The sequence below is a fragment of the Pongo abelii genome, chromosome 1 (assembly GCF_028885655.2).
Source record: "Pongo abelii isolate AG06213 chromosome 1, NHGRI_mPonAbe1-v2.0_pri, whole genome shotgun sequence".
In the NCBI taxonomy this organism is placed as follows: Eukaryota; Metazoa; Chordata; class Mammalia; order Primates; family Hominidae; genus Pongo; species Pongo abelii.
Genome location: NC_071985.2, coordinates 71,555,862 through 71,567,885, shown reverse-complemented (window position 1 = coordinate 71,567,885; position 12,024 = coordinate 71,555,862). Strand labels below are relative to the sequence as shown.

At 34.9% G+C, this 12,024-nt stretch overlaps 1 protein-coding gene across 9 annotated transcripts in view; it reads left to right on the top strand.

The window, feature by feature from the left end:
• Positions 1 to 12,024, top strand: part of RASAL2 (RAS protein activator like 2) — a 388,281-nt gene that overhangs the window by 277,329 nt on the left and 98,928 nt on the right. The window contains exons 1-2 of one of the 9 annotated variants that reach the window (XM_054524753.2): positions 1,462 to 1,779; positions 2,504 to 2,623. The exons of 7 other annotated variants lie outside the window; for them this stretch is intronic. In XM_054524753.2, coding sequence (XP_054380728.1) covers positions 1,767 to 1,779; positions 2,504 to 2,623 — 133 coding nt within the window. In that variant the 5' untranslated portion in view covers positions 1,462 to 1,766. Of the gene's footprint in view, positions 1 to 1,461; positions 1,780 to 1,832; positions 1,855 to 2,503; positions 2,624 to 12,024 lie in introns of those variants that run through there. One more of the 9 variants, XM_054524746.2, reaches the window with a different exon arrangement.

The window sequence follows — 12,024 nt, the reverse complement described above, 5'->3', positions numbered from 1 at the left end:
TTAAATCAGGAATATGTGTGATTCTTTAGTATTAAGATATCTGCAATACGTGGAATTATAATCTCACTTTCAATAATAATTTAGTAAACAGTTATAAATCTACTATATGCTAGGCATTAAAATTTTTTAAAAACTTAGTAGAACAGAAATTTTGTTTTCTAAAGGTATGAGATATTGTTGAGAAAAACATTATGTAAACAAGTAATTTTAATGACATAATAGTAATAACAATGAAAGTACGGACGTGAGAGCCATTAGTTCTACTTTAAGATGTCAGGGAAGACCTGGAGAGGTGACATTTGAGCTGAATCTCAAGGAAACAGTTCAATATTGTCAGATGTGTATGGTAGGGGGATACCACACAAGAGGTACCAAAGTCATTCAGCAAAAATCTTTGAGCTTCTACTGTGTGTCAGAGAATGTTTTAGGCAGCTGAACAAAACAAAACAGTTGTCTAGTTGTTCTAGACAAATGAACAAAACAAATGACTTTTTTTCTGCCACTTTCAGTGAAACATGTAAAGGCATGGAAGTGAGGTAAATAATACAGAATGGCTGAGTCGAGAGGAGTCTGGGGGTACCTGACAAGAAAAAAGCAGAAGCCCCATCACACCAGGAAGTTTGAATGTAATCCTGTAGGCTACTGATGTCCAATCCCAGAGCTCCAGAGATACTGGTGTGTCATGAAGTTATGACAAAGGAATTAGCAATCCATGCTTAGATATTAAGCATGCATTGCCTGTGGATTTTAATAAAATGTCTTTTACACCTATTTTTACACTACTTTTCAATTTTTTGTAGTTATTTTGAGTAATAGAAACTCATTTAAACAAATGAATTCATAATACCTTTTTTGACAATTTTTATTTCCTCAATCGTGTGGTACTGTCACTGTAACTACTTTTAAGTAATCATCAAAATGGTTAATTTTTAAAAGAGGTCCTAAAATATTCAGCCTGGCATCTCCTGCTGGTGTTGAACCTGTTAAAACTTCTAGAACTACCATCTAAAACTTCAGTTAATATTTGACGAGCTCCATCTAAGTGCCAAGCACTGCTCTACCCACTAGGATTACAAACATTAATATAAAACAAGGTCCATGTCCTCAGGGAACTTACAGTCGTAATGAACTAGAGTCTAGATTAAAAATAAATAAGACTGAAGTAAGCATGGAGAAAAGGGTGTAGATTCAGGATATGTTAAGGAGGTAGTAACTCTTAATCAGTGAGAATCTCTCACTGAAAGCAGACTACTAGAATAGAAGCAAAGACCAGATTCTTAGGAAAAGAGCTAATGTTTTGCTAATACAGGGGGAAGAAAGCTCTATATTTTATTAAGAATATTGTTTTCTCCTAGTAAAAAGCCTAATCAATCTCCAGAGAACAAGGATATTAATAATTTATGGATCTGTGAACATGCCTCTACTGCTTGATTTTTCTCTGCCTGGTAATAAGGTATAAACCTGTGAAATAATCTTAAGTCAAACCATGAAAATATGTAATGTAAATGATGTAAAAAATTCATCTGGATCTGACACCTTCACAATGATGTTGCAGAACAGTCATTCTCTATGTTGATCTCTGTACCTTCAGCCCAGCAAGCTTACTTCTCTTACTTCTTTCAGATTTCAGCCTTCTTTCCTACACACACACACACACACACACACACATACACACACACACTTCCTTTCTTTCCTCGCAAAGAAAGACAGCTATTGACTAGAAGCCCAGAATTGCCCCCAAGTTCCGACCACCAGCTCGAATTCTTATGAAGTGGACTTGTAATATCCTTAATGTTGCTGTTGGCAGTCAGTTACAGATTCCATTATTGTCGATCAGTGCAGTCGCCATGCGAGGTGGGGGGAGGAATGGAGGAGGAGAAGAAAGGAGGGATGAGAGCTTCCTATTCACAGATTTATCAACCTGCCTTTTCTTGCAGGAAATCTTCGTAAAGGGGGCTGTTGAAATAGCTAAAGCAGGAAGGGGAAGGGGGCTGCAGTTCTTGCGGAGGACTGAAAGGAAATTTGAAAACCTTTCCCCTCAAAACAAAACAAAATGCTGAATTTGTTCTTTTGTCTTTGTTTTTGTTTGATATGCTTTACTTAACTGATTAGCTATTGTGCTGTCTGGTTATCTAAGCTGCTTCCAGTGTAGGAACCTGTTTCTTTTTCTTTGAGTGTCTTTATTCTTTATTTACGTATGATTTTTCCTGTCATTAAACACACTTCATTATTCAGTGTTATCCTGGCTTTTTCTTTCAGACTAAAGCCTAACACCAAGAGACAGAAGGACAAATCTCCCTTCTCTTCTCTTATACCACCCTCTTTTAACCCTATTTCTTTCCCCCTCCCCCTGGTTGTATTAGATTGATGTCACAGAGACAGAATTCAGAGTGGAGGGAGGATCACATTTTCTCTTTCATCATTACTGCCTAGCCAGCAATTTAAGTGTTGGACCCCCAAGAATTTAGTCTCTGTATCCTTTTTTTCTCACTTCATCATTCAGTAATTGTGCTCTGTATGGAAAAGTTTTCTGGCTGGAGAATGAGTCTCCTTTCCCCCGGTGATGTGGCGGAGTGGTTGGATAGTAGCACCGAAGAAGAGAAGAGCCTTCTGTCATTTCTGGGTACGGTAGGGCTTGCTTGTTCTTTTAACCCTTTATTGTCTGAACTTTTCTTACTTTTGGGAATAGGACCCCAAATTCTCTAAATCCACTTTTGTATTTTTAAAAGGAGAAGAGGAATTAAGGGAATATGTTTAAGTCGTTTGCTTTTGAAATTTTGTCTATAGAAATATTGCCACCAACACTAACTATGAGAAATAAGAGAGAGATTGCTTTGCCTTAACAAAGAGTGCTAGCTCCATTCAAGGCTTACCATGTCATCTTGCCAGCTGTTCATGGTATTTAGACAACTTCTGCCAACCAAAATAATATTATTGTTTTACTTTACTCTCAATACAGTGATGGTGAGGCGTGCTGTGTGAGAGTGGGAGTAGGCTTTGTGTGCATGAAAAGCCAATGTACAAATAGAGAAGTAGCTTTTATGCAAGATGTGAAATATTTGTAATGTTTATATATGATTTCTACTGACTACATAAAATAGGACACATGGACCTCCTATTACTTTAACTTTGCATTTATGAATGCTTTCTAATAAATTTGTAAGTAAAGCAGTTGTTTATCTTGAGGTTATTGATATAATAAATTATTAGGAAAGTTAGGTTGTAAATCCAGTCATATCTTAAATGTGATAGAAGAGCTTGATACTCATGTAAAAACCTATTTGTGAATACTTTTGCTAGATTAATTATAGCCTTCAAATTTATCTTTCTTATAAATTTGATTTATATTTTCCTAGATATAAGTATGCCTTTATTATAAATGGACAAAATTCAGTTGATCTTCTGATTTTCTAATTTATTCCTCATGAATATTATGTATGACTTATGTATAGTCTTCTGCCAGTCCAAAAGTTATCTCTACTATGATTTGAAAATCTTTCTTATAGTTAGCATAAGTTTATCTTTCAATTCTGTTGTCAATCTTAGCATTCTGTTTCTCTCTTTTTTTTTTTTTTTTTTTTTTTGCAGTTTAGATGTAAAGGGTCATCCTAATCAGGTCTTCCTAGGTACATATATTTAGATATTAACCCGACTCTTAATTTACCATGGCCTTATTTATCTTGGGCATTTGGATGACTTTAAGAAATATGTGTACCTCTTAAGCCTTCATTTCTCTTAAGCCTATCTCATTCTACTTGCTTCCCATTCCCCTCCCCAGACACATGCATACATACACATAGAGAAACATCAGTGAAGAAACAAATACAGATATCCCTAAGTAAAACCAACCACTTAGACTCTACTACATCATGGGAAAGGAAGGCAGAGTTATCATTAAACATATTTTCTGTGCTCTGGCATACCTTTATGAATTCTAATTATCTAGCTTAAAGATTAATTTATTTATCTCCTTTTTTTGTGGGGAGGGCATTATCCCACTATACCCGAAATGAATTTGGTTAATAAAGATGAGTAAATGAAAAATGCTATAGTAGTGCCCCCACCCATCCCTGCTCCTGTCCTCTGATTAGGGAAGTTGGTAAATTCCTGTTTATCCACAGACGGATAAATGGAGGTAATAAAGACAAAGAATGTTAGAACTTGCTTAGAAGAAAAAAATGCAAATTTCCATAAATTATGATGTTGACTTCTGGGTAGTCAATTCCCAATTATCCACCTAATGGAACCTTCAGATTATAGATAAAAACAGGTAAGTCAGAGTCCTGATTCTGCTCAAGGGCTACAATAAGTTTAGTTGCTGAGTGAATAGACAGGAATGTATCCCATGCTCTGCTGTGGCACTGCTAAGCTGTGAAAGTCAGCAAATCTTATTTTTAGGATTGAAGCTCTCTCCTGACCATAGGCAGCAAACACCTCCATCTGTGGATAAACAGGAATTTTACTGGGCTCCTCCACAGGAATGAGGAACAAAACTATCTGAGATGTAGCTTGGGATAGTTCGAGGATTAAGTAAAACCCTTGTGTTGAGTCATTTGCTAATGTAATTACTATTAATGACAACATGCTTTTCCCAATGAAGATGCCAAGAGAAAAACAAGAAAACTAAATCTACTTTATGGTGAATCTAGGATGAGTAGAACCGAGAGACACTGTGTCTTTTGGTACGTATCAAATTATGCTTTCTTTGCCTAAGGAATTTTAAGGCAGATTTCCCTCCAGAAGGGGGGATGCAAGAAAAGTACTTTGTGCTGGTTAGGATCTACTACTTACGTCTGTACAGTAACCACCTAACTGATGTTCAGGCCTTCCCGATAACGTAACTCACTGCTAGTTTGATGAAACTTCATACAACTGGGCACTGTTATTAATCTGTTCAAGAACCTTCCATGGTTTCATCACCTGTCAGGTAAATTTAAAACACCTTACTGTGAAACTTAATTTGGCCTTTCACACCTGCCATTCTATTTATTATTCATTTTAGAGGAGAAAATCCCCAAGCCTCCCTTCCAACCAAATTGATTTACTTCCTATCTTGGAACAAATATTGCCCTTTCCTACCTTGTTTCTTCTGTCAGCAGTGTTCAAACTCAGCTTTCTAAATTCAGCTTTTTAAAACTCTGCCCTTGTTTCAAAACTTTCTTATAAATAAATACAATGTTCTAGACACTGCTAGATGCTGTGGCTGGATACAGAGAAGTATGAGAAAAAGCTGCTTGTGAGAGGCATAGAGTTTGGCTGGGGAGAAAACATGAACTATGCACAAGTTAAATAAGAAAAATTAAATGGTAATTCAGACAACAATGGAGAAAACGAAAATAAGGCAGTTCCTAATTGTAAAATTGTTTATCCAGGTAAAAATTGCTTTGGGAGTTTGAAGAAGAGACATTTAAAAACATTGAAAATTACCTTACAGAGATAGGGTTTAATCTGAATCCTAAAAGATTTTTATGGAAATGGTAGGGTTTTCTGTATGAAAGTAGTGTCCTGAGGAATATTAAATAATTTCACATCCAGTGAGCAAACTGTCTTGAAAAGAATGCAGAATTCATGTAAAGAAGTAATGAGAGATAACATTTGAAGGGTATTTGGAAGCCCACTGTGTAGGACTAGTGAGACAGGCTAATGAGTGATAATTTTATCCTGAAAGCCATAGAGAAGAAGATCTTTGAGCAAAAAGAAGATATGATCAAAATAGTTTTTTAGAAAGACATCTGAAAGTGATACTAAAGGGGAAGAGGCTAGAAGCAGTTAAATCAGTTTGAAAGCTATTGCAGTAGTACAGGTATGCAATAAGTGCCTCTACTTTTTTATCCCTGTGTATTATAATTGTTGGTTTGTGTATTAAAACCAGACTGTGAATGCCTCCACAAGGAGGGCTTAATCCTCTGTCTTTTCAGCACCTGGAATATTCCTTGTGCAGATGAATGTTTGTGTAGCTCAGGTGAATAACAGATTAAAATAGATGGAGAGATTACAAAGAATCTATCAGCAGAATTGGTGACATATTAGAGGAATGGGGAACAAAATGAATCAAATATAATTTTTGAACTTGGAAGAATGGTGGTACTATTAACAGAAATAAATTGAGAAGGGGAGCCAATTTTTTAGGAAGATGGGAGTTGTGTTTAGATATTTTGAGTTTTAGAAGACTAACCCACATCCAGACAGAAAAAACAGGTTTGGTAATTGGAAATGAAGTCACAGGTGGGAGCTGTTCATCTAGAGAAGAAAGATAGTTGATATTCTAAGCATCTGTAGGTCATCTGCTATCAAGAGCTTGTCAAGAAAAAAGAGAGGGCAGCAGCTGAAACTTGAAGAATATCAACATTTGGGGGTGGGTGGAGAGAAAGAGGAGACATAGAGCGAATGACTGTAAATGTGGGAGGAAAGCCAGGATGGTGTGGTATCACAGGTGCTAAGATAGAAAAGGTTAACAATGTGATCAATAGTGCCAGTGGCTACAAAAGCCAAAGAGAAGTCAGAAAAAAACCACTAGGCTTGACAGTGTAAGAGACTGTTGATAACCTGTGAAAGTGTTAATGCTATTTGAGTAAAGTTGAAGAGAGAGAAGTCAGATTTTACAATATTGAGAATGACAGTAGGAGGTGAGATAGTGGAAACCACAGGTTAAGCCTTTTGCCTGAAGAAATCTGTAACTAACAGAAACATGTACCCTGTTAAAAACTAAATTGAGAAGACTTGTACATATTTTTAAGTGGAGGAGAGAGCAAGATCTTGAACCTACAAGGATAAAGACTAAGAAAACAAAACATTTTATGGGTTTGGAGGTGAGAGTAGAATTAAAAGCATAGGATTAACCTTTTGAAGGGAGAAAGGAGAAACTCATACAGGAACCAAATATGCATGCCGAGATTTAGCAATGGAATGTAGGGAAGATGGGGAGATAACAGCTTCTGTATTAATCTTATGCCATTTATCACACCCAGTCTTACAGAGTTAGCTATTTGTGTACCCATTTATGTTGTTATTTGTGTGCCCATCAAATACTTCCCTGCTACTGCCAGATAAGGATCTTCTCTTAATATTTTGGCATCTTCCAGAATAGCACCGAATAGGTACTTAGTAGATACTTTTTGAATGAATGAATGCTATCCAGATACCCAAAAATTTGAGACTCGGGACTTTTCAAAATTATTGAAATTATTCCGTCAGATCCAGGTTTTTTTCCCTCTTATTCTGCTACTATTCTGTAGTCCCATAACCATTTCAGGTACTTTGATAGCATTTGAAATTATTATTCAGTAGATAATGATTGCATTTTCCAAATTCTAGAATAAGAAGGAAAATACTCAGTGTATATACTTTTTTCCACTTTGCCTTTTCTAAATGGAATTTAAATGATTTCATTTTAATTCATTGAGTGAAGTAATTTATGTGATAGAATAGTTCTATGAAAGAATAATGTAATTTTGACAAATCCGAAACATTTTAAGTTTCTAAATGACTCTGTTGACTATAGTTAATTATTTGGCATTGGCAACTATTATCTGATTCCCAAAATTTACACCAAACATCAAGGGAGAAACATATTCAAAAATTGAAACTCTAATTTCTGGTACTATGCCAGACTAGATAACCTCAAAAATAATACAGAGACAATTAGAAATGTCACATTAATGTAACAAGCACTTTTAACTAAATGGCTGAACTCTCAGGAAGGAAAGGAAGTCCCCAGGAAGAGGAAAAAGAAAACAAAACAAAACTCAAAACCTAGACAGTAAACTCTCCTGGGGGCATTTACCAATTTTAGAATTTTAGAGTTAAGTTTTACTGGCTATAATATAGGAGATGGGCCAAGGGTCTAACAAAGTGAGGAATTAGAACTGAAAGGCCTATGTCATTCTTCCCCATAGGTGGGCCTCTGAATGAGTTACACCTTCAGTGAAAGTTGAAGTTAGAAAAAAAATCTCATTGACAAATATAGACAAATCTTAATTATCTTAACCTGGACTGGTAGGTGAGGTGGGAGGGGAAAAACATCCTGAGAATTCATAAACACAGTCGTGATAAGGTAAAACTGAAATAGTGGACAACATTAATATGTCAGAGATAGGAAGTGGGTAATTGGAACTGAAGTATTTTAAGATTGTTGAATTATTCAAGAGAAGGATAGATATCGTGATTAACTTTAGGCTTTAAGTATACATGTTAAAATGTTAAGGACAACTACTAGAATAATAAAAATAGAGTTTATATTTTCAAAAGCAATACAGAAGAAAATGGAATTTTTTAAACCTGATTAACCTGATTTTAAAAAAAGAAAATCAGAAAAAAATGGAAAAAAAAATAGAAAATACAGTAAGATAGTAAAAATAAAATCCAATTATATCATAAATTATATATGAAAATGTTAAAAGATAAATATTGTCAGACTGGATTTTTTTAATGCTATGAATGAGAGATCTAAAACACAGGGACCTAGGAAAGTTAAAAGTAAAGGCTTGGAAAAAGAAAGCTGGTGTAGCCAGTGAAATAGAATAAGACTATCAAAAAAGTTACTGGAATAAAGGAGGTCCCTAAATAATGATAAAATATGAAAATCACTAGGAAGACATAACAATCTTACATGTACCCAATAACAAAACCTCAAATTTTATATGGCAAAAATGGACAGAAATGGATAATTCTACAGTCCTATCTATAAAAATTAGTAAGGATATAGAGAATATTCAAAAACGCAGTAAGTTTGATTTAATGGACATATATAGAATCCTGACTCCAACAATTAGTCTTCTCAAGCACATACAGAATCTTTATAAAAACTGGCAATAGACCAGGTCATAAAACAAATCTCAACAAATTTCAGAGTTATACAGATTGCATTCTCTAATAACAGTTGAACTAAGTTAGAAATTAGTAACAAAAATTTACTTTAAAAACCTTTGTTTTTGCAGTTTTTTAAAGTTACTTGCCAATAACTTGTTAGTCAAAAAAGAAAACATAATGGAAATTATAAAATACTAAGCAATACTGAAAATAGTGTATATCAAAACTTGTGGAATATTACTAAAATAGTTCTTAAATGAAATGTATAGTCTTTTACATTGACAAGGGCAAAGGCTACAAATTAATGAGCTACGCATTTAACTCAACAAGTTAGAAAAATAATAAACCCAAAGAAAGTTTAGGGAAAGAAATAATGAAAATAAGAGTAGATAATGATGAAATGGAAAATAGAAATAAACAGAATCAACAAAGCCAAGAGTTGTTCCTTTAAAAAGCCTAATGAAAATAGATGAAACCGACAAGATTTGCTAAAAAGAGAAAATATAAACAATGTTGACATGAAAAAAGGGTATAATTATAGAAAATTAGAGAATTGAAAAATATGAGACTATTATAAAAAAGACCTTTTTGATAATATATTTGGAAATTTAGACAAGTGGACATTTTAAGAAAAATGTAACTTAATATTGTAGAAGCAATAAAAAAATGTAATTAGGCTTGTGACCTGTAACCATTAAAGAAATAGAGGCTAGACACAATGGAGAACACCTGTAGTCTCAGCTACTGGGGAGGCTGAGTTGGGAGGATCACTTGAGACCAGAAGTTTGAGGCAGTGAGCTGTGATTCTGCCACTTTACTGGGAGTGACAGAAAAAGACCCTGTCTCGAAAGAGAGGGGAGAGAGAGAGAGAGAGAAAGGAAGGGGAGAGGAGGGAAGGAAGGGAAGGGAGAAGAGAGAGAGAAATGGAATCAGTAGTTTAAAATCTACCACTGATTATGTTTTAATTTCTCATACAGCTTGACTTCAGAAAAATAATTAATGTGAAAGCACACTTGCATTAATATTTCCGATCAGTGATAATTCAGTTTTTCATAGCAAGTGAATAAATTAGCATTCTGGCATCTAAGTTTAAAAGCAAAGAGTGCCTCAGTATGGCTGTTGAATCCATATTGAGTCTCACAGGTGGACATGGTTCCCTTAGAGTTTTTAAGTCTTACATCCTTTGTTTAGGGATTTCCTTAGAACAGAAAAAGCATAGAACAGAAGATGTTCTTGTAAAAATTTTCCTTTTGGGGATGTATAATTTAAAAACTAAAGGAAATTAAGCTGAACAGATATCTAAAGAAAATGAATAAGATATCAAGACTTAAATGTAATTATGTTTAAGTGTGCTTCTCAATAAAATTTGGGAATTTGTGACTTAATTTGAGACAGGGTCTCACTCTGTCAGTCAAGTCCTGCCTCTTCCACCTCAGTGCCTTGCCCTCCAGTCTCAGCGCCCCCTACCCGTAGTAGCTGGGACAACAGGTGCACGCGCACGCCGCCACGCCCAGCTAATTTTTGTTATTTTTTGTAGAGATGGGGTTTCTCACCAGGTTGCCCAGGCTGGTCTCGAACTCCTGAACTCAAGTGATGCACCCGCCTCAGCCTCCCAAAGTGCTGAGATTACAGGCGTGAGTCACCGTGCCCCGGCAATTTGTGACCTTTTTAAATAGAATGATGCAAAGAAGGAAAATCCTCAAAACTTTTAAACCTAACTTCCCATGAGGCTTATTTATCATAATCTCAATTTTTCTGTGATAGCCATGTCACTAATAGAGAGGTCAAAAGAAAAAGAAAAAAATTAGAGAAAAAATATCAATTTAATATACATAAAGGAGAGTGGTCTTAAACTCAACCAGATGGTAGAATTTAATTCCATGTGTGAGTTAGAGGTAACTAGAAAATTTATTAATTTATTGTGTATTAAATTGAACTATATGAAATTGCTGGTATTTTACCATTTTAATCTACCAAAAAAAGGCGGTTCTATATGGCTGTACCTAATAGAGTCATGATTATAAGCACATGTGTCTATTGAGTGGGGATAGGGGAAGGTGTCCAGACAAAGTATACTTAACTATTTTTTAGTTGTTAAAATATATTTGCCATTATTTATTATCTTTTATTCTATCTTAATAATCCCTACAGACAAGCAAGAATGGGTGCAAATGGTTTATAAAAACATTGTGAGAGAAATACTTAAAACAGAGAGAATTCTACCTGTTAAAATTTGTTTAAAAATTTAGACATGATCACAAGATGATTCCAGTCTTGCAGTGACTTAAGACCTCCATTATGGAACACTAGTATCAGTATTAGGAATATAGTTTAGTTTGGTACCCAAAACTAGAATACATGTAATCAAAGAATATGAACTTATATAAATGTATTAATTGGAAATCAAAGAAATGTGAGTAATTAGGTCTGGTTTTATGGAAGTAGATGAATTGAAGTTGATATTGAAGGTCATCTAAGAGTTGGCAGATATGTAGGTGAAAACCATTAGCAAGAGCAGGCATGTGAGAATGAATGTGGCCAGTTTGAGATTAGAGATCATCTGACTGAGGCAAATTGTTGAAAATTGTTGGCAGAAAGGACTAAATATGCAAAGTAGGGCCAGGTGATTTTTTTTTTTCTAGTGTCTGACTATCTAAAGATCTTTAGGAAGGAAATTTCATCCAGAAAGTAATGTTTCAGGGAGATTAATCTGGTAATGATGAGTAGGATAGCTTTAAGCAGGGAGAGACTGGAGTCAGTAAGAGCAGTTAGGAGCTTCCTGCCATAATCTGCATGAGAAGATAAAAAGCCCTGGATTAGGATGGTGGATGGTAGTGGAAATAAAGAAGACAAAATGAAGCCAACAGCCGTTTCGAAGAGATACTTAGCAGTGTGTGTTGGCTAAAGGGGGGCAAATCAACATCGTAGGCTCCTTTCTTTTTTATTACCTTCACTAACGGATGATGTTGAGTGTAAACGATTTTGTTTTTGTCCAGTGTCATGTGCATATTTAGTTCTCGGTAAATGATTAAGTTTTCATCTTTATATTACAGGTTTACATATTTGTATGTTTTCTTTTTTTAATGTCCTCTATTAATATTTGTTTGGGAAATAAAACCCAAACAGAGGCTCTGGCATAATCAAGACTAAATCTTTTTTTTAATGTTCACTGACTACCAAAATGATGGTATGAGTAAATCTACCATTATACCCCCA